Here is a 27,612-nt window from a genome sequence, read left to right on the forward strand (position 1 = left end):
AAACACAGTCCTATGACAGTAAAAAGGAAATCAACGGATTAAATCTCGCTTTTCTCAATGATACGGTCGGCTTCAACGGATAAACCTCATTATCAACGGTTAAGTTCTAACACCGTTTCCCGCGGGAAAACTTTTTCGCGGGCGGGTGGGATCACCGAATTAACATGCGCACCCCATGCCAGCCAGAGCGACGGAGTGAAGGAAGAGAGAGAAAGTTGGTGTTCTTACTCTCTCTGTCTGGCTGTCACACACAGAGCAACCAACGGACTCATTGATTAAAAAAATATCCCACCGCCCATTATTTACCTTCCTAACCTCCGATTCTCTCTCTCCTCCCCTTCCCCTTCATAACACCGACTTCGGACACACTCTCTCCTGTGTCTTCGTCTCTCTCCTCCTCTCGCCGTTCCTCCCAAAACCCCTTGTAAGCGCAGCAGCAGATCTCGGTTCGTTTCCGGCACCTCCGTCGCGACAATGAGAGAGATCCTGCACATCCAGGGAGGCCAATGCGGCAACCAGATCGGCTCCAAGTTCTGGGAGGTCATCTGCGACGAGCACGGGGTTGACCCTACCGGAAGGTACCGCGGAGACGCCGGCTCCGATCTCCAGCTCGAGAGGATCAACGTCTACTACAATGAGGCCTCCGGCGGTAGGTACGTCCCCCGCGCCGTCCTCATGGATCTTGAGCCCGGTACCATGGACAGCATCCGATCCGGCCCCTTCGGCCAGATTTTCCGCCCTGACAACTTCGTCTTCGGCCAGTCCGGCGCCGGCAACAACTGGGCGAAAGGACATTATACCGAAGGAGCTGAGTTGATCGATTCCGTTCTCGATGTTGTTCGCAAGGAGGCCGAGAATTGTGATTGCCTTCAAGGTAAAATTTCTTTGAATTTCGACATGAATTATGAGATGAAAATGCTCCTCAATCGGATTTGAATTTCTGCTACATTGAATGTATTGATGCTTGATTGATTATTCAGTTGATTACTGTTTCTGTTGCTCTATTAGTTCGTCGTTTAAGATTTGATAATCCGATTTCCAAATGCTTCTGAATCGGAATTGATTTTCTGCGAGATTATAAACATTGATGCTTGAAGATTCAGTTGATTACCGTTTTCATTAGCGTTGTTAATTACATATTTAACAATAACCTCATTGCAAAGCTAGGATCGTCAGATCCTTCGTCCAAAACTCTAATCTTGTCCTTTACTTTTTGTTTGGTTGTGGATCTGATATATTCGTCGTGGATCTGATATATTCGTCGTCAGCTTTCCTAGCACCGCCATGTGGTTAACTGTACTACTTCTCGCATATATATTATATATGTGTATAATTGTCCTTATATGGCTGCTTTTGCTTGTGGTCCCCCTTGTTTTTTGTTCTTCAGTGGAGACAGATGAAGAATCTGTTTACTTTATTTTGCATGATTGTGATTTCCCAACAGTCTATGTTACCACACCGACGTTGTGTTTGGTTCTTTTGGACTGAGATTCATTACGGATCTCTGTATTCTAAGTCCGTGGACCGAGAGATTTGAGCCACTTAATTTCAATCATATGGTTCTTATTAACCCATCCCACTAGCCTGATTCACAGAAACTAAAAAAAATTTGAGCTCTCTTGAACAGTCCGTATCTCTCGGTCCTTGGATTGCAGACACAGAGGTCTGGAGTGGATCTCATTCCGGTTCTTCTTGCAAATTAACTATTGCAGTAAATCTGAGATGTCAGTAAGAAAATTTTCAACCCTTTTCTGTAACATGCTTAATTGTTTGAGGATTAGTGATTTGTATTTACATGGGAACATTTAGCTTATATTCGTTTGGGTTATAGGGACTTATACCATTGATTTGTTATTGTGAGGATCTGTGGTTGTATGTTAGATCCTTGTTCGTATAAAATCTTCAAACCTCACTTGCCCATTTCCATTTTTGTTTAATATGCTGCTTGACATCGTCTTTTTTTTTTAATACGGGGCAGGTTTTCAGGTGTGCCACTCTCTTGGAGGAGGAACTGGTTCTGGAATGGGAACCCTTCTCATATCAAAGATCAGGGAGGAATACCCTGATAGGATGATGCTCACATTCTCCGTTTTCCCTTCACCGAAGGTCTCAGACACTGTTGTGGAACCATACAATGCCACTCTTTCGGTGCACCAGCTGGTTGAGAACGCCGATGAATGCATGGTTCTTGACAACGAGGCACTTTATGACATTTGCTTCAGGACCCTAAAGCTCAGCACCCCAAGCTGTGAGTGACAATCTAATTCTTTTGAATAATGTTGCAAGTAACACAAGTAGTCTTATAGCGCCCGGTTCTAGTTTTACTTAATTGTATATCTGTTTACAGTTGGTGACCTGAACCATTTGATATCCGCAACCATGAGTGGTGTGACATGCTGCCTAAGGTTCCCTGGACAGTTGAACTCGGACCTCCGGAAGCTGGCCGTGAATCTCATCCCATTTCCACGTCTTCACTTCTTCATGGTTGGGTTTGCACCTCTGACCTCTCGTGGATCCCAGCAGTACATCTTCCTTACCGTGCCGGAGCTGACTCAGCAAATGTGGGATGCCAAGAACATGATGTGCGCTGCTGACCCTCGCCACGGACGTTACCTGACAGCCTCAGCTATGTTCAGGGGGAAGATGAGCACCAAAGAGGTGGACGAACAGATGATCAATGTGCAGAACAAGAACTCGTCCTACTTCGTTGAGTGGATCCCTCACAATGTGAAGTCAAGCGTGTGCGATATTCCTCCCAAGGGTTTGAAAATGGCATCTACCTTTGTTGGTAACTCTACATCAATCCAGGAGATGTTCAGGAGAGTGAGCGAGCAGTTCACAGCCATGTTCCGGCGCAAGGCCTTTTTGCATTGGTACACTGGTGAAGGCATGGACGAGATGGAGTTCACCGAAGCAGAGAGCAACATGAATGATTTGGTTGCCGAGTACCAGCAATACCAAGATGCAACCGTGGAGGATGAGGGCGAGTACGAGGAGGAAGGTGCCGAAGAGCATTACGAGGACTAGAACATGCCGGCAATCACAAATCAGGACCGGAAGAAAGAGATGTTTGACATGGAAGGGCTGTCCTTTATTACTTGCTTGTGTACTTAAATGGTAAAATCTGTGTTTTTGGTTTATCATTTTTTTGTATTTGCTTGTGGATTATTGTCTCGGCTAATCACGCAAGATTATCACCTTGCTGGATTAAGTTACAAGTAGTAAATAATCTTGTAAGACGATTTTGTGTGATTGTTCTTTTCCAAGTATGGAATAAAATTGTCATTTTTGCATCGGCTGCCAATCGTTGATTATTTTTTCCAAATTGCATTGCTTCCTAAAACTCAATTTTGATCTCATTTTGTTCCGAGAATTATAAAATCTCCACCACCGTCAAACTCAATATTCGCTCAACTTTGATGGGGGGGTATAATTATTTTCTTAAGATTGATTGGTGATTTGTATAGAAGCCAAGGATGAAAGGAGTGGATCAAACATAGTCATAGCAGCGGACTTGTTCTCTGATTCCGTCCGATTGCCGAACAGGAAACCTTCTTTTTTCGGCGGCGATCGGGCAGAATCAGAGAGAAAGTAAAGTGAAGTAAAGAATTTCAGATTATGGCAACGGCATTTCTAGATGATAAAAAGTAGAATACAAGAAATTCTGATTAAAATTGAAAATAATTAAAGGATTAAAAAACCAAACAGAAAAAGATTAAAAGGGAAAGGAAGGAAGGAAAACATAGAAAATGATAGATCATAGATGCATCAGTGTCATGGAAGCATGAGGTGCAACGTCGCTTGCACCAGTAAAATTGCAAGCTTCTCATCCCAATTAATAATTTTCCTCACTTGCATCATAATTAAAATACATATATATACAGACAGAGAAGAGCGAGAGAGAGAGAGAGAGAGAGAGAGAGTGTGTATTTGTGTGAGAGAGATGGAAATTAAAATAGTATTTGCCTCTGCATATTTCCAGCAGGAGGCAGGTGAATATTTTTACATTAAGAGGAAGGAAGAGTTCAGCTAAGCAATATAATGGATAACTTAATTTGATATCGAATACACTATTCACAATATTCGAATTTAAAACTTCTCATTTCTAAGTAAAAAAAAATACTACTAAATCGTAGTACTGGATAACTGATGAGGCCTTATCTCAAAGGATAACTATTACTTATGTAAGAACGCAACTAGGGTTTCGTACAACAATTGTGAAGTAAATCCTCCTCCTTCGTCATCTACGGCCGAGATTCTATTGCCAACTTAGAATTCTTACCGGGTCCGTCTTTTATGTGGCCCATTTTTCTGTGTAGGAACAGTAGATGTATGTCTACGGACCAGGCATAAAGCCTGCTCCTTTTTGTTACTGGCAAAAACTCAATTATATTGTGGTTTCACTTACAATATAAACCGGATAAATACTTTTTAATTATATGAAAATTTTATTACGCTCTGGTACATGATGTATAGTAGATGAGTGAAGTGGTAGTTCTACATCTAAGGATTCAATGGCTACTCTTTGACCAATTGCTATACAAGGTGTATATAATTTTATTTTTTTGTTAAAACTTAGAATCGTCTTGATTAACTTTAATATTGTTTAATCTGTAAATATATTTATAGATCAAATAATTGAAAAGTATTCACATATTAACATGCTCCTTGTTTCTTTTTGTGGTACACGGACTTTTCAAATTTGTCACACACAAAAATAATTATTGAATGAATCTGAAATTAAATTTAACAATACATCAATCAAACATCGATGTAATTCCCAATGACCAAAATCTCATTACGAGCTTCTCTTGTTCTGTGACAATGTTAATATATGGAATTATAGGTACAATATATCTACGTACTAAGTCTCACCTTAATAATTGCTAAAAAAGACCTCATCAAACCTTTTGGTTTGGATAAACAATTACACCCCAAATAAAGTAATCAAATTATTAGGGGCAAAAAATTGAAAAAAAAAACATTGGCCAATGCCATGTCATCTGGAGTGGAAGCGAGGTTTCTTGACCCTGCAGATTTCGAGCCTCTTCTGCCTTGCCTCAGCTGCCCTTTTCCTAATCACATCCTTGTTAACCAAGCTAAGATCAAAGGGCTGGGAGGAGTTCAACACGATAGAGTCCTTAAAACAGAGGTTAAAGTTACCGCCTCGCGGGCCCACGTTGATCTCTCTTCTTTGATTTTTAGCCGTTTGATCCATGATCAGCTGCTGCAGTTGATGTTGATAAAAAATCACACTAGGAGGAGGAGGAATTTGAATTTGCATTGGCATTGGCATTTTCACTTGCTCAGGATGTTGGTAAGGCTCTTGATTTGGGGCCGGTTGAGGCAGAGTCACAGACTTGAGTTGGGTCGGTTGGCTTAATTGCTCGGTTGGTTCTGGGCTTGCATCCGAATCCAAACGTGGCTCCTCTTCCTGTTTATGGTCAAGTCTCATTAGCTGCTTAAAAAATAAAAAATAAAAAAAAAGGGTAAGCAAATTAAAACACGAGAAAAATATTTTTTAAGCGAAACAAAAATATACCTCCTCTTTCCTTGCTTTCAACTCCAAATTAAGACCATCCATCTTCTCAAAGAAACGCTTCACATTCACAAGCTCCTGCTCAAATTATCAAAAATCGAAGTTAAATAAATAAATTGAAAAAGAAAAAGGATAATTTGGCACGGTTGAATTTTAGAAAAAGACAGAGAAATTGCTGCAAAAGACCAAAAAATAATTCAAGTAAAATACTTACTTGATTTCGCAATTTTTTCTTCGAAGTCAATTCGTCCACAATTGGAATCCATTCCTCTGTCTTCTGCAGAATCAATAAGAACAAAAAAAAAATCAGAAAACAGTGAAAAATAGTAAATAAATCAAAAATATTTAATCCGTAAATTGGAAAAAGAAAGAAAGAGATCGAACCCAGTTGCCAGAATTGCCAGAAAATCAAAACCCATATCACAGAAAAATAAATTACAAAATTTCTTATGGAAAAACAAGAAGTTGTTTTATTTTTGGAGTTTGAACAGAGAAAAAAAGTCGTACCCTTTTTTGACCAAGGAGTTTACTTCTCAGGTGGTCAGGCTGCTTCTCATCAGATTCACTGGGCTCGAAGCACAGCGGCGTATCGGGGCTGGAAGTCTCCTCCTTGACAGCATTAGGGACGGGGGGAGGCGGCGGAGCCATGGCCGCCAAAGGCCCAGGAGCCAGAGAAGCCCAGAGTGGAAGTGAAGACAAAAAATCAGGTCCAATCAGACGACGCAGACTGGAAGCGCCGCCGTCGTTCTTCAGAGCGAGTACAGATCTCTTTCTCTTGCATCCCCAGACGAGCGCGAGCTGAATCGGAAGCGGAGTTTCGAATTCGGAGATCATGTGGGGAAGATTAATCAGGATTTTCGCCACCTCTATCTCGGCGTCGCTGGCGTTCGGAAAACAGGGGAAGAGTAGAAGCCTCTGTTCCATTGTCAGTGTTTCTCTCTGTTCCATTGCTTTCACTCTCTACAATTGAGGATTTCACAGCAATATTGCAGTCTTTGTGGCCAAAAGCACGTATATATATATGCGCCGGAATCAGGGCGGACGACGGGGGGGGGGTGCGGAGGCGTTGAGGGCAACGAGAAGATTGGATGAGAGAGAGAAAGCAGAGAGAGCGAGTAACTTGGAGGACGGGGTTTTTGTCTTCTGTGTTTATGGGACGCGAGAGGAAAAAAAATCCTTGAGGAGGTAGGAGAGTGCGACACGTGTCGAATAGATGGAGATTGAGGCCAAGCCCCTACTCCCTAGGGTATATAGTCTTTCTAATTTTTTATTATTTTTTAATCAGAGGGAGTTTTCCTTAAATCCTTTTCGCTTTTTTATTTTTCTTACCTTCTGTTTTTCGGGTTAGTTTAACAAGGAAAATGCAAGAAATCACGTGTTTGTGCGGCCAGATACACAAAATTAATATCTTCTATTTTTACATTATCTAAGGTTACACAGAGTCTTATCTTTCGAGTCGATGCGGCTGCTATAGAAAAGGTTCTCCAATTGTGTTACTTTTCAAAATTTTGATTGTCGGATTAAACAAATTAAAAATGATCAAATAACATAAATTAACATGAGTGTGTAAGAGGCAGAAAAAGTGTGGGTAACACCACCCAGAAATAAACTTGAAACCAATTTTGTTCGCCTTCCTTCATGCAAAGCGTCCCTATGACTCACCAAAACATATTATAAATCAAACAAAAAGAAATTTAATTGGTGATACGTTTATGGGAAATGATTTTCACACTTTTTCAACCTATTTTTGTCCTTTGATTTACCGTTAATTTATTCATCTTGTAGGTAAAAATAAGAGAGGGTAAGAGAACAAAGGGCATTTGTACGTTAATAAACACACCAAAATTTGTACTTCTATATATGAAAAGAAACATGCCTTTTATGCAAAGGGATCCTTATTTTTTTCAAAAAAAAAAAAAGGGAATAGGTGTGGGGTCTACTCCACATCGAATTTCAAGGATCCGAACTATCTATTTTGTAAGTCTCGATTCATAGATCATCCTTACAAAATTTCAAATCAATCCGAAACCATTTGCCTATTTAATTATCAAGATCAAATTTCATTGTTTCTTATATAATAAAGTATTCGTTCATTTCTTTGAACCCAATTAGACGTTTTAAATATTTCTGATTTGGCTAATATTTTGCAAGGATGATCTATGAGGTACAACTTGAAAAATAGACAGTTCAGATCATTAAAATTCGATGTGACATGAACCCTACAACTAATTTTTATTTTTATAAAAAAATGATAATCTCTTCCCTTAAAGGTTTAAGAAATCATGTCGGAATATGAAATGGCAACCAAAGTAGCTGACCCATTACCTTGTAAGCCCAGTTTCTTACCAGACTGAGTTTAAGCCCATTAACTCTTGACCATGGTATGAAAATTAAGTTAATTAAACATAAAAAATAAAATTTAAGAAAATCCTGTTAATTGGACTTAATTCTCTGGATTCCGTTACTTCAGGACCAAGTAAAAACAAAAGCAGAAACGACTTAAAGTGCATATCACAAAATCCACCTTCCTGATTCTCCCTAATAATCTTTTACTTTTGTAGTAGAAAAACAATTTCAACTAAGAAAACCCTAGTAAAAATACAAACACTAAATGATAAACCATTGACTAATCTTTTGTTAAAACGTCGCTACAATCCGATTAATGAAAGTTAATTACATCCGAATGCCGAATAATAAGGTAGCAGAACAAATGCCCCAAGGCTGTGATTGATTAATGACAAACAAATAGCACAACTAAGCTGCTTGCTTCTTCTTTACTATTCTGGCCACAAAGTCATCATCAGAGTCTCTCTCTGAGCTGCTATCTTCCGTCTTCCGCTTCTTCGACTGGTTTGTTGCGCTTTTGGAGACTGTTGTCGGTTTCTTGTTATTTGAAGGCGCTGCGGGTGATGCTGTGTTCTTCTTAACAGTAACTGACTTTGTGCTCGTCTTTACAGAAGATACAGATTTTGTTGGAGAAGTGAGCTTTTGCAGTTGACTCTTCTTCTGCTTCTTCTCAAACACTTTCTCTGCCTCCACTTTGGGTAGCAAACCGTACTCCATCATCCTGAATTCACATTGAAAACTTAAGCAATCTAGGTTTAATTATACTTGGTCGGTTTCTAGTTTCAACTGCTAGAGTTGTAGCATTGCAAATAATCAAAAAGGGCAAGAGAACGAGGCTCTCGCCATTGCAGGATCTGGGAGGATTTAAACATTCTTGGTCTTACCCCCAGTTTGGGGAGAAGCTGCCCAAGGACTTCGAATTAGAAAATGTGAAGGAAATGAGGGAGGAGAGTCGCATTTATAGGCAAGGGAGGATTGGGTTGATGGTTAGGATCATTCTACATGACCCAACGGCCAAGATTTTCCATTACGAATCCGTCCTTCTGGTTGCAAACAACCAACTTAACTAGTCTGAAACCTATAGGTTGCAAACAAGCAAAACTGGTATGAAAATCATGAATCTGTTATATGTCATTTACAAGTATAAAAGCAAAGCATCATTCAAAGTACGACCACCACTCAGACATCAACCGAAGAGGCAGGTTTCAAACTGTCAATTGCAAGCTAATACTAAACCTCAACCTAATGCCCTAAATGCAGCATGCACCAAAGTAAACATTTCCTGATTTCCATACATGTTAAACAACAAGACCAAGGTTGAATAGTAGGTATCCAAACTTCTCTCAATTTTATTTGTAAACCAGGTGCAGCGCGATGCAATTCATTGATTTGTAATTCAAGTTCACCGAATTTGGGACTTAAACATGCTTTCGGATGCCCCAAAGCCAGCGCTTCGGTGCAAGCAGCATAGCGGTAACTAGATAACTAGCTACTCACAATAAAACACACTCCGAAACAATTATATTGCCTGAATGCAAGGAGAAGCATAAGGCAGCTCAAATAGTATGCAGTAAACTCAGCAGTAGTTGCTTAAGCAAAACCAATTATCGGAACAAATGGGATAGCAAGGACTCACCAGAACTGCGCCATTTCGCTACTCGGAATTTGCTGGTGAAGCGACTCGTAGAATTGCCTAAGTGGGTCCTTCTGAACTCCAAAGTACAACAAAACAATCACCCAAAGAATTCCAAAGCAACATTCTAAATCCGAATTAAAGTACTAAGAGAAAAAAGGCAGTGTTTGTGTACCTTCTCGGGAGGGTCCTTCTTCTGACCAGGCAAATCATACACCTTCTTCTCCCTCTTCTTCTTCTCCTCTGTCGCAGCCTCCGACGCCTTCCTCTTCTTCCCCTTCTCCTCCTCCTCCTCCTCCATTTTCTTCACCCTGTTGTTCTTGATTTCCTTCATCCAAATAACCCGCATTCGTCAGTAAAACAGTAAAATTCAGTACCTTCTCACAAACAGAACCCAAATTTGAAAGAAAAAAAAAACAAAACAAAACAAAGCAAGAACCTTTTGGGGCTTTGAATTCGAACCCTTTCTCGGCTTCAAACCCAATTCCTCGTTGCTGTCGCCGCCGTTCTCCTCCTTCTTCACTCTGGCTTCTTGTTTAGGCTTCGCCTTCGTGGCCTTATCCCAATCTTGGTCCATCTTGTCCTCCTTCTTCACCTTAGCGGCTTCTCTGCCCGTAGATTTCGCCGTTCCATTCGCATTGCCACTGCTTTTCGTGGGTTGCTTCTTCTTGCGCTCCAACGCAATCGAACCCAAGCTCTTCTCATCGTCGTCGTCTTCTTCCACTTTCACCTCCCTCCGCGGCTTCGCAGGCTTCTCATCTTTTGGCGGCATCTCTCAAAATTTTCAGTGTGTGAGAAATTCGCAGGCGAAAAGATGGAAACCAAAAGGGTTTTTGGAAAAAAAATCGGAGGGAGTAAAAAGCGAGGGTGTGAATTTCGATATTCAAAACAAGGAAAATTGCCCTCCCCTTCTTGGGCTTCGCGGTTTGAAACGTTTCGGAATACATCTTATTTTACTTTTCACAGATCATTTTAATTTTCGACAGATCGAATGAATGGATGAAAATCAACAAATGAAAATTAATAAGGGATATGTAAGAAGTAAAATGGAATGTGTGGATAGCACATGCTTCAGGAAACATCTGAAGCCCTAATGCAATAAAGGGCCGTACTATTCATGAAGCCCAACTTAAGCTAGCCTTAATTAAGCCCAACAACTTGAGTCCAACAAGACCCAATACGTCCATTTTTCGCCATTGCCGGTTTTTGTTGGGGGGAATAATAGTGTTTTTATGTGGTTATGAGCGTAAGTATTTCTTATATATACTCTCGTAATATAATTGCTTAAAAGCATTTATTTGAAGTACATCGTATAAAGAGAGGTCCATCGTCACGTTTTTTCATTCACCATTTTATGTCTTTGGTAATGATAAAAAATATATTTTCTCTCTTCTTACACTGTTCTGTTTAATTATCTTGATTGTTATCGTTTGATTTTTTAATTTGATGGTCAGAAATAAAAGATAATGGGTGAGAGGCTAAAAGAAAAGGTGAAAATCAGCTCCATTACATGTTCAATTTTATTAAAATTATCCAGTGTCTTTTGAATATATACCTTGAAGTGCTTTCTGAAAAGAAAAAAAAAAAAAAAAACATTTCAATATATTTTTCAAAATAAAAAAAAAAAAAATTATGAGTCATAAACACTTTTAAAGGTTTTTTCTCAAATGCAGTCAGAAGTCATTTCAAGCGTCCTAAACCATGTTTGGTTGTCATAAAACAATCTCAAACAAGTCATAAAAACTTAATCAAAAATTTATTCACATATAACATAGCAGATACAGCATATCCAACCCTTCCCTGATCGTGAAGATTTGCAATCAACCAAGAAGCATATATTCTTCTTTCCCTGTTTTATGTATTTTTTTTTTTTTTTGGGAAAATTTAACATTTTAGTATCAATTCCCTCTAACTCGAGAGATTTTTTTAGTTATGTCTGGAACACGGAAAATGTCATTATAAAAGTAGAGAGACACTTGAAAAATAAAATTCTCTTCACTTATATAATAACGTATAACTTACATATCTGTGTGTCAGGACACATTGAAAAATCTCTTATCTGTGGGCATGTCAAAGTATCCAAAAGAAATAGATGCAAAGATTGGTGGGAGATAAGAATCTGCAACCTGAGAATTTATGCCAAAGGCACAAAGCCAACACACCTGCACTGTAAACCTCCTATATCAGACCCCACCCTAAAACCCTAGCAATTTCAAATCATGAAAAACTAGCTTACTTGGGGAAAAGTTAACCTCCAATTTCCCATACTACTACTTGGTATTTTGAGAGATTTTTTAGTGTGACCGTCAAACGGGGTGGTACACCACGTATCGTTATATAAATGGTAAGATATGTGTGTTAAAAAGTTATTAACTTAAAAAATAAAATTTCTCACCATTTACATAAAAACACGTGATATACCATCCTTGTTCCCGTCATAACTAAAAATTTCTCATCTACTCTTACTGTCTAACCCTGGAATGCCACTTGGCATCTCGAACCAGTGATACAATGTCACGTAGAGGAGGTCAAATACATTGTATTATTTGCCCGAAATGTGCTACAGTGACTTGGGTATATATAATACCATCTTCATCCTTCATCTCACTCAAAAAAAAAACTAGCTAGAGAGAGATGGGTTGGTTTTTGAGTGAGAGAAAAGGAAGGAAGGGATGGATGGAGGAGACCCTAGCCTCCGTCTCTGCGCCAGCATCGTCTCTAGTGATGCTAGTCGGCATAGTGGTTGCGTTACTAATATTTTCATCTTACACCAGCTACAAGGCGCAGATGGAGAGAACTAAGTTCGGGTTCAATATATTTGTCTTGTTTTTGCCCTTGTTGTTGACCATTGTCGCTTACTGTTTGATCACATACCGTAGCTTTCGGGTGACGACGAAGGCGGCGGTGGCTGATAAGGCAGCTGAAGGTGGAGGAGCATCCCCCTGGGGCGTGGCCTTGTTTCTGGGGCTGTTGCTCGTTTTGGTGTCCTATCAGTCTTCTGTGCAGTCCAAGTGGTGGCCTCACTATTGGGGTACTTATTAGTTAATTAAAACAACTACATATTGTTAATCATGAAGTTAATCAAGCAGTTTTTGAGGTTCCATTCATCATAATCATCACCATGATGTAACAATTAATGATGTTCGTGTTGTTTTACACTGAAATTGTAGTTCATGGTCCTGCTGTGCTATTAGTTAAGAATGAATTAGTTGTGTGGATAGTTTGGAAATAATCTCGTTACTAGAGGTGACAAATCAACCATTTGGTTGTGAACGGATACATATTAAAGACTCGTTTAATTTGATATTATCGTAATATATAGTTGAGATTAGTAGTGGTGATGATGGTATAAGATGAAATCAAACTAAATCGGTCTTAATGGGTATCTATTAACAATCCAATGAATTGATTTGCCATCTTTACTCGTGAGTTTATGACAGAACGGTGCCGGTTTGGAACTGCTTTTGTAAAAAGTACTTATAGACTCTTTTTCAACAGCTTAACATGCCAAAATTTTATTGAAAAATCCAAATCCACTTAGGAAGCAAGCGCTTTTATGGCCAAAATGCATCTCTTAATTTCTTTTGCATTTGGATTTTGGAGAAACTGGAACTAATGCAGCCCCTTCTTTAGAAAAGGGCTTTTACGATCCAAAAGCAGCGTTTAGTTTTTTATGCGTAAAGTAGTAGAAGTGCTTTTAGAGGCAATTACAAATAGGCCTTGAGAATAAAAAAGCTATAAAGGAAAAAATAGAAAAGTCTACTGAGAATCAAATTCCCACTGATTAAAAAAGAAAAAAATAAATTTATCAAAATTTACAGGATAAATGTGTAAGATAACACCACATAGATGCTTCACAGATCCAATTATATATTTTACTACTTGTTAGGATTGACACATAATTTACACAAAAGCAATGAACCCTAGGAGAACACAAGACAAGCTAAAACTGAACAACACCACATGAAACTACGGTGTGACAATCGCCGTTAGGAAAACGCCGTTGGGCAGGACGGTTATCTTACACTGGGTGATGATGCATTCTTCAACTTGGGTACTTTAAATCTGGATGAGAACAACTTTGGAGTCTCGATAATGGTTATAACATCATCTGCGTTTCTCTTTGAACTGCCGCTCCCCTGATCAACCAGAAACAGAAGATCAAATATTGTAGTTTTAGCATCGGTGCTACAAAATAGCAAAGAGAAATAAATAAGAACACATCTGATTCGAACTCATTAAATTCGGAAGTACCTTTTTGGTGTCCTTTGAAGAATGAGGACGTTGTACAGCCGACGAATCTTTCTTCACAGTTACATTAACACTACTCTTGCCTCTAGTTCTTGTTGTACACCGGTTCAAAACAGGAGTAGACGAAGTACTTGTGGAATTTCTTAATGTTTCCAACTCCTTCGAAAGTTTCGAAATTTCCTTCTTGAAATTGTTTGAATCAGTCTCCATCTTAGCAACTTTACTTATTAAAATTCCAATCTTGTCATCCTTTTCGGTACTTGAGGACTGTAACTGCTCCATACTGGCGAGAAGAGTTTGTATCTTTGCATTCGCCTGCTCGAGTTCAGAATTCTTGCTCTTCAGTTTAGTTTTGTAATCATTTTCCATAAGGTCATACTGATGCCACGCAAAGCTCTTTTCCGAAGCAAGCTTATCACATTGCTGCTTTAAGGTGGTATTTTTGTTGGAGTGTAGGTCAAACCATGCTTTAAAACCTTCTAACTCACTGTCCGAGTATTCTGTAAGTACAAAAACATCAAGAATAAATCACAAAACAGCCCGAATTCCCACCCACATACAACAAGTACCCGATCATCTAAAAGAGGCCTTGCTAATTTGCCAACATAGGATATTTTGACGGAAAAAATCATCGAAATCCAACATAATCGAGTTGCTTATATAGACAATACAAACCTAATACATTGACAGGAAAAAAGACGGATTAACTCAAATTACTACTCAAATCGACATGGAACGCTATAAATACTAAACCCAAGTTTTCTTGTGTTTCGAAAACAGAATTCTAACGGAATCAAACACAATCTACAGAAAATCACGCTTATAAAGTAGCAATATTTTTTGCATATATGGAAAAAAAAAATACTCACCTAACTTGAGTTTCGCGATATAAGCCTCTTGTTGCTTCATGCTAAGAGCCCACCCTAACTTGGCCGACTCAACGGAGCCTTCCATTTCTTTCAATTCCAAGTCCACCTTCATCTACACACAAATTCACAAGAAACCCACAGAAATTTTCAATTCCAAACCTCCCCAAAAAGAAATTCGTATGTCAATACACGAAACCCTAATTTTACAAAATTCAAAAATTGGGGAAAATACCTGGCGGATTTGATCTCCCAAGAGATGAAACGCGGAGATCCACTTCTCTTCTTGCACTCTGACGCGATCTTTGAAGACTTTTCTGTCGGCGGCCATCGTCTCGAGGTTCGATTGCTGAGACCGCAGCATCTGTACCAGCGCGTTGAAGATGTTGTGCCAGTTCCGGCGCTGAGAGGGGGAGTCCAGAAGCTCTTTGGTGCCCATTTGGGAAGAGAAATCGCAGAAGAAGAAGAAAAAGATCGGATCTTTGGAGAGCGGAGTTTTGGAGGAGAAGAAGAAGACCGTTGGACAGAGAGAGCACTATAGAGTGTTAAGAGTTGCGAGTTGTCAAAGAGGGAGCTTTCAATCTCAACGGTCGGGAAATATAAAAAAGGTGTCGTGTTTTGAAAGCGAAGCGGTCTATCAGATGAGATGAGGGATAGAGTTGGATTGGGCTGGTTTGGGTTGGGTTCTTGTTAAAGAAATCGGGCCGTTAACCGAGTAACGAGTCAGTTAGAAATTGATTTTTTTTTTAAATGTATCCTTGTAAGAAGTACAAAATGATTTTTCTGAAATGGATATCGAGCCTCTCTCGGATGTATTCTTCAAGGCATCCCAAATCTAATTTATGGCGGGAGTCGTGTTTCTGCCCAAAGTTGGGTTGTTTTCCTAAGTAACAGAGGTTTTCGGGCGCTGGTGATCTCAAGCTTGGTTGTCTGCATTGACTGAACTGTCTTGGTTGTCAGCTAACATTAATCGATTAACGTGAGAACATGAATGTAGCACTAGATGAAAATATCAATTGTTGAAATCAAATTTCCGCACCATCGTTGTGACAGCCCGTTTCAAAAATTTTAAAACGTACGCGTGAAAAGATGATTTTGCCCCTAGTGTGATTTTTCGTTGTGTGGTTGTTTTTGGGGCTTTGTTGGCAGGTTTTGGGCCACACACACACTCTCCCACACCCCCACACCCTTTTCCCCTGCCCTGCACCCTGTCCCGAGCTCCATCTCCTTCTCATTTCCATCCAATACGTACGGACACACTCCAAAACCACCCAAACCTTCACAGATCGAAGAAACAAAGTACATATCCATGCTCGTGAGGTCCATTAGAGTCCAACCATACCCATTTCAGGTAAGGATACCTTCGTTTTCACGTCGAACTCGGGATACCAGATTTTTGGTATTGTTCATGCACACGTAAATTCTTATGTTTTTTGGAATTTCAAGCTTGTAGGAAGCTTGGTGAGGTCCTTAGGAGGCTCGGGGTGGTTCGTTTGAAGGTTTTGGACGTCGGGATCACGAGTTTCGAGGTTGGCCGGAGTTGGGGGTATTTTCTCGGTGAGATTTCATGGATTTTAGCACTTGAAAGTGGTATGATTTTGTTCATCTCGTTGTAAGCTTCAATTTGGTACCAATTTTGTGAAATTTGGTTGAAAAACGAAGAAGATATTACGATTTGAAATTTTCCCGATTTTCAGGCGCCGCCGACGGCGCCGGAGCCTCGCCAGAGAAGACGACAAAATATTCCGTCAGTTTGGACGGAATATTCCTAACGTCGTTGACGGAATCCGTTAAAGTTAACGGAATATTCCTGACGCCGTCAGCGTGCCAGGCATGTGCATGCGCGTGGCCGTGCCTTGGCCAGCGCGTGGGGGCGCGTGCGGCGGTGAAATTTTTTCTAAAAATATGGGGATGTTCCTGAGGTTAAGTAGATCACGTTGGTGTATTCATACACCCCATTTGAGTATTGTATGAGAAGTTATTTCTTAAGTTTGGTTATGTACTTTAAAATTAACGTTTTTGTAGTTGTTTCGCATATAGGTGATACCTATCCCGAGGACGAGCGTGGTCACTCGAGGCAGGGGGGTTACGACCCTTCCACATACCAGTGAGTGGCCTTTTGGTTTCCGTATATACCTATATACTTATACTTTTCCCAGAAATTGATTTAGAACGTTTATTCGTTTATATGCCATGCCTATAGTTTCCATTGTTTATGCATTGTTAATTGTATATATGTGTGTGTGTGTATTGGTGCTGCGGACGCACAGGTAAGTGCCAGGTAGGTGTAATTCATGTTTACATTCAGTAGCGATTTGAGATACATAGAGAGCTCATAATCTGCACCCTCGGTGTTAGTGCTCCCGCTTAGAGTTGGGCACAGTCCTTCACGTGATGTTCACCTCCTGCACCACACGCTCAGCTTGGATCCAAGTTAGGTGCCCAGTCCTGTCGTACAGACCACTCTAGGTGGTTCCGACTCGTAGGTGACCCGCGAGTATTCGCCCAGCCTTCACGTGATCGTAACACTTGAGCGTATATATATATATTACACCCAGGCTTGTCGTACATACCACTTTAGGTGGTTCTGACTCGTGTGCAGGTCTAGTTAGTGAGATGGAGATTTGAGCTCTATATTCAGCCGTACATGTCACGTTAGGTGACTCCGGCTGACAGATATTATATGATATTGATGCGTTATTACCTGAGCACTTGCATTTTACTTTGAGGTTTTGGCATAGCATATTCTTGAGCATGACTTGTAGATATATATATATATATATATATATATATACTATTTTCTAGGAAGTATACAGGTTTTACGGCGAGGGGTTAGAACTTATTTATTAAATGGTTTTCGAAAAGCTTTGTTTTCGCCCACTCACGCTTTTGTTTTGCGCCCCTCCAGGTTCTAGTTGGCTAGCACGTTTGGTGGCTTCCCTGAGGATTTCCCCGGCATATCTGACAGACCACCACCAGTGTAGGACCACCTTTGGGTGTGCTTTTGTTGCGTCGTTTCCTTCTGGACTGCATTAGGCTTTTATGCTTTGAACCTAGCGTTCACACTTACGCTTGCACTCGTTCACTATTTCCTTGTGTAAAGCTAGTTTTTATTTATTCGTACTATTTGTATTATTATTTTATCAGCTTCCGCACTGTGCACATGGTTACGTCACTTCCACGTGACGGCCAGCATGCCCTGATCTCGATCGGGATGTGTCAATCGTAGATGATTAAAATGTACAAATCTAACCACTTACAAACAAGACCAAACAACCGTAATAGTAAGGATGCAGACTTTTAATTTAGAAATACTTTTTTGTAATTGGAAGAAATAAAACTATAACCGTAAAGATGTTCCTAAGAATCTAAACTTGCCGCCGGATCTTACAAAAAATGCCTTGCATTCGTATTTTCCTTTTTCTAAATATGACAAAATATTGTACATTGGAAATTTGTCATGACGAATGACTTGAAAAATTAAATATACGTCGTGGAACTTGCTCTTGATTATTCGAAACTTATCAATTAAAATCTTCGAAGTTATCTAAAAATTAATTTTCTTTGTGCATTATTTGTTTACAATTTTCGTGGACGAATAACTTTGGAAAAGTTCTCTAACTCATTAAGCCTAAAGGTTGTTATCAATATTTTGTTTATTATTATAAACGGCTTTATTTATTTTTTTTTTAAGCAAACGATATTATCGATACTAAAGGGTAAGGGAGTAGGCTAAGTCTAATAATGTGCTAGTAATTATCAAGGTTCTAAAAGACGCTAGGCGCTAGTCGGGTGGAGAGCTGGGGCATAGCGCCTAGGCGGATTAGGCGGATTTAACTAAATCCATTATATTTCATGTAAATAAGTGCATGTTTATACTTGAAGTATATATAATTTCATCATAAACTACAAAATAGAATAACACATATATTATGAAGTATTGGAACATAATGAAAACATGGGGAACAAGCATATAATGTGTACTCATTTAAATATTCGACAAGTCTCTTACAATTTATTGAAAAAAAATAAAATGCAAAATGAAAGTTATCTATTTTTAGAACAGTGGTAATTATGTGGTTCAAATTCGTTTTTGAGGAAAATCGAACTTAAGATCTCTCACTTACGAGTAAAGAGGAATTACATTATACCATAGTACTAAATGACGACTTTATTATATGTTAGTAAATGCACCATATACAAAAAATGAGAATAAAACTCATATTTTGCATACCTATTTCCATAAGCTAAATATTCTATTTTCGGCAAATCCTCGTGGACAACTGACATGCTTCCTACCTCCCATATCCCATTTTTTTTTCTTTAAATTTTATTACTATTAACGGGAGAGGGAGAGTCCAAAAATATTACAATAATTTAAAAAATGAAGATTTTTGAACCTGAGACGCATGGATGAAAATTCAACATTTTATCTGCTAAAATATCAGCCAGATGCTCCTAGATCCCACCTTCTTAGTCTTAAAAATCTCTTTTAAACAAACAATTCACAGAGATCTTCAATTTTGCAACTTGTTACCAAAAGAAAAAAAAAAAATTTGCTTAAACCTTGATCTCTGGATCATGGAAATAAAAATTAAAAAAAAAAAAAAAAAAAAGGAAGAAAACGTTAAAACCTTTGGAAATAAAGAACTATAAACGTTCATTTGGTCCGGCAGCCTTTGGACTTTGGAAATATGACAACCATAAACCATTCGGGCTACACAAAAATAAAGACAAAAACGAGGGGAACATCCCAAGCTGCCGACGGATTTACCTAGATTGCCAACTTCCGTCCACATTTAACTACAACGCCATTTTCTTTCGCAGTCCGGTTAAAATTCGCTTCTTGTACTTATCTTTGATGTATCGTTGAAGATTATGAATGTCGTCGATTCGATCAAAAACTATGAGACCGTTTGCTTCCCTGCTGTCAACTTTTTCATCCTCCCCATTTCGCTCCACCATATAAGTTGCCACATTGCTCGCATCACCAGCAGGGCAAGCAGCCATCTTCTTCCCTTCGTTAGCTTTTCTGCTACGTTTTTGGTAAGCAAAAGTTTTACTCAACGACCTTTACAAGAAAAAAGTAAAGGAATTAGTTGCTTTCAATATCCATCAACTTTATGTGCTAAATCTACATCATTATTTTTTTTTTGTGATGAACTCATGCGGTCAACCTATGCAGATTCTTGAACCTTAGATTTGATACCGAAATCGCTGTTTTCGATCGATATTCAAGGACCGAGAACCGGAAAAGATGTCTCCTTCACAAAATGGGAATGCGAGAACTCACGAGTCACCTGTTTTCGAAATCGGAGAAGACTCCAATTTACTGAGGTTGCTGGACAGGCCTAGACCGGTAAGCGTGGAGAAGAAGAGATCATTCGATGAAAGGTCGTTCAGCGAGTTGTCTTTTTTGGGGAGTCCTAGACCAAGCTTTGACACCAATCCCATGGTTTCCGATGCCTGGGAAACCTTGCGCCGCTCTGTAGTTCACTTTCGTGGCCAGGCTGTTGGAACCCTCGCCGCCGTCGACCATTCTGTCGAAGAACTTAACTATGATCAGGTGAACTTTTAATTAAAAATAGAACTGGAGGGACACTACCGATCTGAGGCTTTAGAGCTCGTTTGAATGTACTTTTAAAATGGTTGAAAATGCTTTTAGATAAAATGTTGTTAGATTCCACAAGTATTTTGAGTGCTTTCTGCAAAAAGCACCAGTTATGTGTTTATTTTAGGAAGCATTTTAAGTACTTTTTCAGGATTTACTTGCATTTATACTAAGAATTGATTCCAAAAATATTTTCAACAAAAACGCTTTCATTCATTTTAAAAGCATATTCAAACGAGCTCTTATATCAACTATATTTCATAACCAGTTCCTTTTGTATATATTTCTCTCAAATTAATGTTACAAATTTATTTCATGCTTTTCTTAGTAATCTTTTCGTATAGGTGTTTGTTAGAGATTTTGTGCCAAGTGCATTGGCATTTTTGATGAATGGAGAATATGAGATAGTGAAGAACTTTCTTTTGAAAACACTTCGCCTGCAATCACTGAAGAAATTTGTGGACCAATTCAAGCTAGGAGAAGGGGTCATGCCGGCGAGCTTCAAAGTGCACCATGACCCCATACGAAACTCTGAAACCATATCTGCGGATTTTGGCGAGACTGCAATCGGAAGAGTGGCTCCGGTTGATTCTGGATTCTGGTGGATCATATTGCTTCGCGCTTACACAAAGTCAACCGGGGACTCTTCGGTCTCCGAAATGCCCGATTGCCAAAACGGCATTCGCCTCATCCTCGCTCTCTGCCTCTCAGAAGGATTTGATACTTTCCCTACTCTGCTCTGTGCTGATGGATGTTGTATGATTGATCGCAGAATGGTTAGTTTACTTCCCATTTTATCAGACGCCTTCAGTGCGCTAATTACTAATTAGTCATGTTTTGCTTTAGTTATTATCTAAACCCTACATCCATTCTTTATCAATGGACACTCAGTCGATAGTAGCGATCAAAAATTGGCTAAAATAATTATGCATTACATCTTATTTGTTATAAATTGCTTCGGCACAAAATAAAAAACGGTATCTCCAACACATAAATGGTTGGGAATTAACATTCTCATCATCTTTGGTAAAATCAAGTCCACTGCATAGACATTCATAAACTACTTTACCGTAATTCTTAGCAGATAACCCCAATTTTGGTTTTATAGTACATCCCAATAGAGAGCGGTCATACTTGTTCAATTTATCTCTCTCAAATTAGATACCATGAGGTGGGCCTTGTAAAGTTTTAACATAAGCAGGAGGGATTCGCAAATCCTCCACACATAGAGCGCGCAAGGCCTTGAACCCAAACATATTACCTACAATGGAAGTAAACATGTTAGTAACAGAACCTTCCTTAAAAATGTCTAAGGAGAAATTAATATTTACGACGTATCGATCTGATATCGATAATATAGTGATCAGAGATTAACCAGTCATATGATATGACTAATTAGTCATGTCACGGTTTTCTTCTTTAAGCAAGAAGTTCATTTTATTTTATTAAATAATAGATTGTCGATATTATATATATTTCATTATCGATAATATGTGTAACAAAATTTATCCCGACATGTTTCATTAGCATCTAATATCGACTTTTTGCGCAGAGAATTTTTGTTTAATCAAAATACGTTATGATATGTATTGCAGGGTGTGTACGGATATCCAATCGAAATTCAAGCGCTGTTCTTCATGGCATTACGATGCGCTCTGATTTTGCTCAAGCAAGACAACTGCGGCAAAGAATTCGTAAACCGCATAACCGACCGCCTCCACGCCCTGACCTACCACATGCGCAGCTACTTCTGGCTGGACCTGAAGCAGCTCAACGACATCTACCGCTACAAGACGGAGGAGTACTCTCATACGGCAGTGAACAAGTTCAACGTCATGCCGGATTCGCTGCCCAATTGGGTGTTCGATTTCATGCCGAGCCACGGCGGTTACTTCATTGGGAATGTGAGCCCGGCCAGAATGGATTTCCGGTGGTTCTGTTTGGGCAATTGCATGGCGATTTTATCATCTTTGGCGACGCCGGAACAGGCATCGGCGATCATGGATCTCATTGAATCGCGGTGGGATGAGTTGGTCGGAGAAGTGCCGTTGAAGATTTGCTATCCAGCAATAGAAAATCATGAGTGGGGGATTGTTACTGGCTGTGATCCAAAGAATACTAGGTGGAGTTACCACAATGGAGGCTCTTGGCCAGGTGAACTTATCGCCTATTCACTAATTTGAAACTGCTTTTGTACAAAGTTCTGGATTGGTGCTGAAGTGATTCTGAAAAAAGCTGGGAGCTATTTTTGTGTTTGTTAAACATTTAGCTTCAGTTTTTTTTTCACAGTTTTGGGTGAAAAAAAAGCCAAAAACAGGAAGCTGCAAAACCCAGCTTTGAAAAACCAACTTTTTTCACATCTATTTTACATAAAAGTTTATCAAACACTATAATATTGCTTTTTCTTTTTCAAAAGCACTTTTACAAAAAAGTTTACCAAACACTATGCTGCTTTATTTTACAGCTGCTTATTCTCACAACACAGCAGAAGCAGCTTTTTTTTGTTAAATGAAAAATGAAATTTGAGGGAAAAATATGTTACGTAAAATAATTTTATTTTTGTGATTGGCGCAGTGCTGCTGTGGCTGTTGACGGCGGCATGCATAAAAACGGGGAGGCCCCAAATAGCGCGACGTGCGATCGAGCTGGCGGAGAGCCGGTTGTCGAAAGACGGTTGGCCGGAGTACTATGACGGGAAGCTAGGGAAGTACATGGGGAAGCAGGCACGGAAGTACCAGACATGGTCGGTTGCAGGGTACTTGGTGGCAAAGATGATGCTGGAAGACCCCTCTCATTTGGGAATGGTAGCATTGCAGGAGGACGAGCAAATGAAACCCCTAATTAAAAGATCTGCTTCATGGACCTCTTAAATATATATTTTTTTTAATTTTTTTTTTTTTTTTTTGGCCGTATTTATGCAAATGTGTGTTAGAATATTGCAAGCAAACAGTTTTGGGCGTGTTTATTTATTTTTTTTTTTGTGAGAAAGTGGAACTTTTAGCATTTAAACATCTTTATAGTTTATTCTCCTCTTTTATACAAACGTACATTAGGTCAGCTACGGAGGATATATATATTGAATGTTTAGTAGTTATCAAATGAGTCTCAATTATTAAAGCTTAAAAACTTAAAAGTAAAAACAAATAGTATCTTTGACTTTACATTTTTAATTTGAAGCATAACCTAGACAACTTTTATAAACCCCATAAAATCACAAGTTCCAAATTGATGGGGCTGAGGCGCAGATTGTACGCAAGTATCCGAAATTCAAACAGGTATGTTATATGTTATGGTTTAGGGTTTTGGTCCTTTTAAAACAAACTCGTGTTTCTCTCCGTCGTGGGTCATCACGAAAGGCATTTTTTATTTTTTTTTCCCGAACAAAGAAATGACGTTTTGCAAGAAGAAAAATAAGAGAGAGATTTGCAATGAGATGTTAAGTAAAGGTTGAGTTGGAAGAGAAATTGTTCGATCTCAAGACTAATATATAAGTAAAAATGTAGTTGTATAAATGTGTGAAATTCTCGAGTGATGAATGGTAAAAGGAGAAAAATGAATAATGCTTTCGTATGACACATATTAATCTATTTTATAACATGTGTCAATATAATAAGTTATCGTCCATCCAAATTATGATGATTTTTATTTTCTTTCCCACTATTTTACATATTTCCATTTGTAAGTAATTAAATTTATGAGTATTTATCAAATATAGCCAAATATTAGCCTCTAGTTTCAAAAATGTTAGTTTTTATAAAAACTTTCAAATATATCCAAAATATCACTTAAATAGATACAAATACCCTTAAACTTTAAACCTAATAAATTAAAAAAACCAAAACCCTATTAGATGAAGAGTTCTCACAACTAAACCTTAAAATTGGAGGAGGCATAGTGAAAGCATCAACTGTTGGTGAAGAATTGTGCACTTCCAAATGAAGATGAGTGTAGAGGTTAATTTTTCGCACTTTTCTTGGTCTACGTTTTCTCTTTGCTTTTGTAGTTTCTTCCTTCGATTAAATATTTATGGAAGAATGAACTGTCAATTTTTGTAACATTATTTATCTCAATTTTCCTTTGGATTATATGTGCTTCATATTTAATTTTCCACTTTTGCAATATTAAGGGTGTTGTCTGTGTCCGATTCTGTTTTGAAGGTTATCATTGACTGTGGTAGTGAATCGAGAGATTTGTTGTGTTGTTAGAAAGTGCAAAAAACATATTTGAAGGTTTACAGAATTGAAATTCTTATGGTGCATATTAGAAAAATTAGTGAAAGCACCACTTGATTATCGCACAAGAATCTTTTTATCAACAACTAGTTATTTGTATGAATTAAGGGTGTTTGTGTCTATTTAAGTGATATTTTGAATATATTTAAAAGTTTTTATAACAATTGACATTTTTGAAATTAAAAGCTAATATTTGGCTATATTTGATAAATACTCTAAATTTACAAGTCCCAAGTAATTTTTAGGCAAAGAAAAAGGTAAACCATTACCACTCATTGTTAGAGCACATTTATGCTCACCCTTAAAGTGCGGGTGATGCTCACTTAGTTTAAATTTTGAAATTTATTTTAAAATTAATTACACCAAACTAATCTTACGGGAATAGGGGTGAGCAAAATTTCCTTCTTCCTTTTCTCATCTGCACCACTCATCACCTTTAAAATAAGCACCCAGTTAATCGTAAAACAAATAGAGCATTTCCCCCCATTTTATCTCCTCTGATGTCGTTTACTGGCGGAGAAAGAAAAACAGAACGTCGTCGTTTTACTGCAGGCGCGAACTTGCGTAGAAAGATTTTTCAATGTGATCAGTACACGATGTGGTACATCACGGGTCATTTATTATACAAATGATGAGTAATGTGTGTTAAAAAATTAATAACTTAAAACATAAAATTTCCCACAATTTATATAAAAGCACGTGGTGTACCGTTCGTGTTCTCAGTCACAATAAAAAGTTTCTCCTTGGCGTACGTGTCGTTTCCGTGATGGAAACTCCAATGAGGTGGAAAGCGGAAGGGGCAGAAGAAGATAGTCCCCAACAAATTATCAAGTCAAATACTTCCCCCTTCTCATTTCAGAGGTGCACGCAAAGCAAAATGAGCTCTCTTCTTCCTCTCCACGTTCCGGATGATATTGCCCTCCAAATTGCTTCCTTGTTACCGGTGAGTCAAAGCTCCTTGATCGTTTCATTTTCTTCCGATGGTTGTAGATATTAATTTTGTGTGTGTTTTTTGTTTTTAATTTGAATTTTTGGAAACGAAGGTGTGGGATTTGTGCGCGTTGGGCAGCTGTTCTCGGTTTTGGAGGGAGCTCTGTAAGTCGGATTGCGTATGGGAGTGTCTGGCACGACGGCGATGGCCTCTTCTGGAATTTTCCGATCATGGGTCGTCTTCTTCTTCTTCCACTGCAATCGAAAAGCCCACGTCCGTGGTAATTTCCCAATCGTCAATCAATCAAATTATTTGATCAATTGAAAATTTGAGCTTGTGGTGTGATCAATCCCTAATGATTATCCATGATTTCGGAGAAGGAAGTACGATTTTGACGCAGAAGCCCTCGATCTCATTACGTTTTAGAGAAAAACACTTGAAAGTTCGATACTTTAGATAAAAGAAACATAGAGCATATGTTGTAAGTCAATGCTGTTTGTTATACTCTTCTGGAAATTTATGATTTGTGCAGGGGTGGAGGAGCTTTTACATCGAGCTGCACAACGAGAAGGCCGCGATTGCTGCCTCGGTGGTTCAATTCGTGGAGAAATGCTCGTCGTCTGAATCCCTTGAGGTTGGAGAGTATCAGAAGGCGATGCGAAATTTGAACCAACTGCAATTCGGATATCAGGATGTGGAAATGTTTCTTTTCAAACCAAAGCTTACTGTGCTTGTTAACCTACTTGGTTTGCACTACTGCCTGAATTGGCTGAGAGTACCGGTATACATTTTTATCACCCTCTCCACTGATTAATTTTCCGTCGGAATCTACGTTTCCAACTCGTTTATTTTTTGATGAATTCGCATTAAGGCCACTAGCAACCGTAATGGCATTAGGAATTTAGGACTGTTGAGGCTGTGAGGAAATGGATATGAAATTTACTTCTAAGATGATACAATTCATTCTGCCATTGTCGCACTCGTTTCCTTTCAGCGATTTTTCTGTGATTTTCCATGTTATAAGACGATACATTTCGTTCTGAAAATGTATGCAGTTCTTGATTTCTCTTTACCCTCTCCACTGATTAATTTTCTGTAGGAATCTACGTTTCCAACTCGTTTATTTTTCGATGAATTTGCATTGAACCCTAAACCGAATTACTTTTGTGCTTATCCATGTCATAAGACGATACATTTCGTTATGAAAAATGAATGCGGTTCTTGATTTCTCTCAGCCATATTATACATTCTGGCAAAACCAGCTATTGATTTCAGATGCTTATAGTGTTTTAATAACATAATTGGCAGGCTGAATGTGTCCTGAAAGCGCTCCAGAGTAGTGAGATATCGGAGCGGCAAGCTTGTGTAAAATGGTGGACGCTTGGGAGATGGTCACATGGCTACCGCATGCGGGATGAGTTATGTTCCCGGTGCTTCACTCTGTTAGATTTTGGATTGGCCAAACAAGAGGAGGTTCTCGCTGTGCTATATCGAGGTGCGGTTCATGAGGTACTACGCGTTCAGATCTGTGTTGCCGATCCCTCAAGCACCTCTTGGTCATGCCAAGGAGCACGCAGAGAGGGGAAGAAGACTTGAAATTGAATCCTTAAAATCTTTGTGTATGTATAATGTCTTCGTAATTATTGTACAGTGACATTTATACCTAGCCATACGTGCTGTGTGTATAAGTATGTTTTAACTTTCTTCTGCTACTCGGTGTGTATACTCAAACTTGTCTGTAAATCCGTATACTCGAAACATACGTTGTCAATGCAGAGACCATGAAAGTGCTGGAGTTGCTTCAATAACTGCTATTACCTAGCCAAATTCATTTCACTTCCAATCAATCAAACGTTTCAAGGAGCATATCTACAACGAGATCATCCCGGCCTTTTCCAAATCATGGGGTAAATAAACTACGAGTCACTCGAGCGTATTCCTTAACAAAATACGTACTCCCCGAAGTACGAAGATCATCACCTGGTTGCCAACCTGAGGGAGGATGAATTCTCTTTTCCGTACAGACAACAGAGGCATTGGAGATACTCTTGCTTCTTCTTAAACTCCTTGCCCAAACTGAGTGGACAAACGCGGCCATTTTCTTCAAATTCCGAGCATGCTCGAGCACGTACCTTGCAAACTTGATTAAATAAGACCTCTCAGCAAATTCAATGTGGGAGTCGACGAACAAAGTTGTAAGTTT

The 27,612-nt window shown here is 39.0% G+C and overlaps 7 protein-coding genes across 8 annotated transcripts; 4 read left to right on the forward strand and 3 right to left on the reverse strand.

Annotated features, from left to right (window-relative positions):
- Positions 1 to 136: 136 nt before the first annotated feature.
- LOC137717426 (tubulin beta-7 chain-like) lies at positions 137 to 3,295 on the forward strand. The gene is made up of 3 exons (XM_068456792.1): positions 137 to 874; positions 1,979 to 2,248; positions 2,348 to 3,295. Exons 1-3 carry the CDS (start codon positions 475 to 477, stop codon positions 3,025 to 3,027), a joined length of 1,350 nt encoding a protein of 449 aa, XP_068312893.1. The 5' UTR covers positions 137 to 474; the 3' UTR covers positions 3,028 to 3,295.
- Positions 3,296 to 4,779: 1,484 nt separating this feature from the next.
- On the reverse strand, positions 4,780 to 6,619 carry LOC137716752 (uncharacterized). Of its 2 annotated transcripts, none has more exons than XM_068456132.1 (4): positions 6,047 to 6,619; positions 5,754 to 5,816; positions 5,543 to 5,617; positions 4,780 to 5,434 (listed from the first exon to the last, which is right to left on the reverse strand). In XM_068456132.1, the coding sequence occupies exons 1-4, from the start codon at positions 6,485 to 6,487 to the stop codon at positions 5,000 to 5,002; spliced, it is 1,014 nt and encodes a 337-aa protein (XP_068312233.1). In that variant the 5' UTR covers positions 6,488 to 6,619; the 3' UTR covers positions 4,780 to 4,999. The 2 variants fall into 2 exon arrangements, with proteins under 2 accessions (XP_068312233.1, XP_068312232.1); XM_068456131.1 differs by having other exon boundaries at positions 4,780 to 5,458.
- Positions 6,620 to 8,166: 1,547 nt separating this feature from the next.
- Positions 8,167 to 10,374, reverse strand: LOC137718695 (uncharacterized). The gene is made up of 4 exons (XM_068458242.1): positions 9,958 to 10,374; positions 9,694 to 9,846; positions 9,522 to 9,592; positions 8,167 to 8,606 (listed from the first exon to the last, which is right to left on the reverse strand). The coding sequence occupies exons 1-4, from the start codon at positions 10,288 to 10,290 to the stop codon at positions 8,294 to 8,296; spliced, it is 870 nt and encodes a 289-aa protein (XP_068314343.1). The 5' UTR covers positions 10,291 to 10,374; the 3' UTR covers positions 8,167 to 8,293.
- Positions 10,375 to 12,194: 1,820 nt separating this feature from the next.
- Positions 12,195 to 12,560, forward strand: LOC137718032 (uncharacterized). Its single transcript, XM_068457552.1, has one exon. The coding sequence runs from the start codon at positions 12,195 to 12,197 to the stop codon at positions 12,558 to 12,560; it is 366 nt and encodes a 121-aa protein (XP_068313653.1).
- A 667-nt stretch (positions 12,561 to 13,227) lies between these two features.
- Positions 13,228 to 15,188, reverse strand: LOC137718803 (uncharacterized). Its single transcript, XM_068458339.1, has 4 exons — positions 14,871 to 15,188; positions 14,639 to 14,750; positions 13,773 to 14,269; positions 13,228 to 13,657 (listed from the first exon to the last, which is right to left on the reverse strand). Exons 1-4 carry the CDS (start codon positions 15,072 to 15,074, stop codon positions 13,535 to 13,537), a joined length of 936 nt encoding a protein of 311 aa, XP_068314440.1. The 5' UTR covers positions 15,075 to 15,188; the 3' UTR covers positions 13,228 to 13,534.
- Positions 15,189 to 19,892: 4,704 nt separating this feature from the next.
- LOC137718035 (probable alkaline/neutral invertase B) lies at positions 19,893 to 23,116 on the forward strand. Its single transcript, XM_068457556.1, has 4 exons — positions 19,893 to 20,201; positions 20,591 to 21,022; positions 21,842 to 22,400; positions 22,821 to 23,116. Exons 1-4 carry the CDS (start codon positions 19,893 to 19,895, stop codon positions 23,114 to 23,116), a joined length of 1,596 nt encoding a protein of 531 aa, XP_068313657.1.
- A 2,099-nt stretch (positions 23,117 to 25,215) lies between these two features.
- LOC137718490 (uncharacterized) lies at positions 25,216 to 27,269 on the forward strand. The gene is made up of 4 exons (XM_068458053.1): positions 25,216 to 25,421; positions 25,522 to 25,689; positions 25,942 to 26,190; positions 26,718 to 27,269. The coding sequence occupies exons 1-4, from the start codon at positions 25,245 to 25,247 to the stop codon at positions 27,003 to 27,005; spliced, it is 882 nt and encodes a 293-aa protein (XP_068314154.1). The 5' UTR covers positions 25,216 to 25,244; the 3' UTR covers positions 27,006 to 27,269.
- Positions 27,270 to 27,612: the final 343 nt, after the last annotated feature.

The sequence above is a fragment of the Pyrus communis genome, chromosome 15 (assembly GCF_963583255.1).
Source record: "Pyrus communis chromosome 15, drPyrComm1.1, whole genome shotgun sequence".
Lineage (NCBI taxonomy): Eukaryota > Viridiplantae > Streptophyta > Magnoliopsida > Rosales > Rosaceae > Pyrus > Pyrus communis.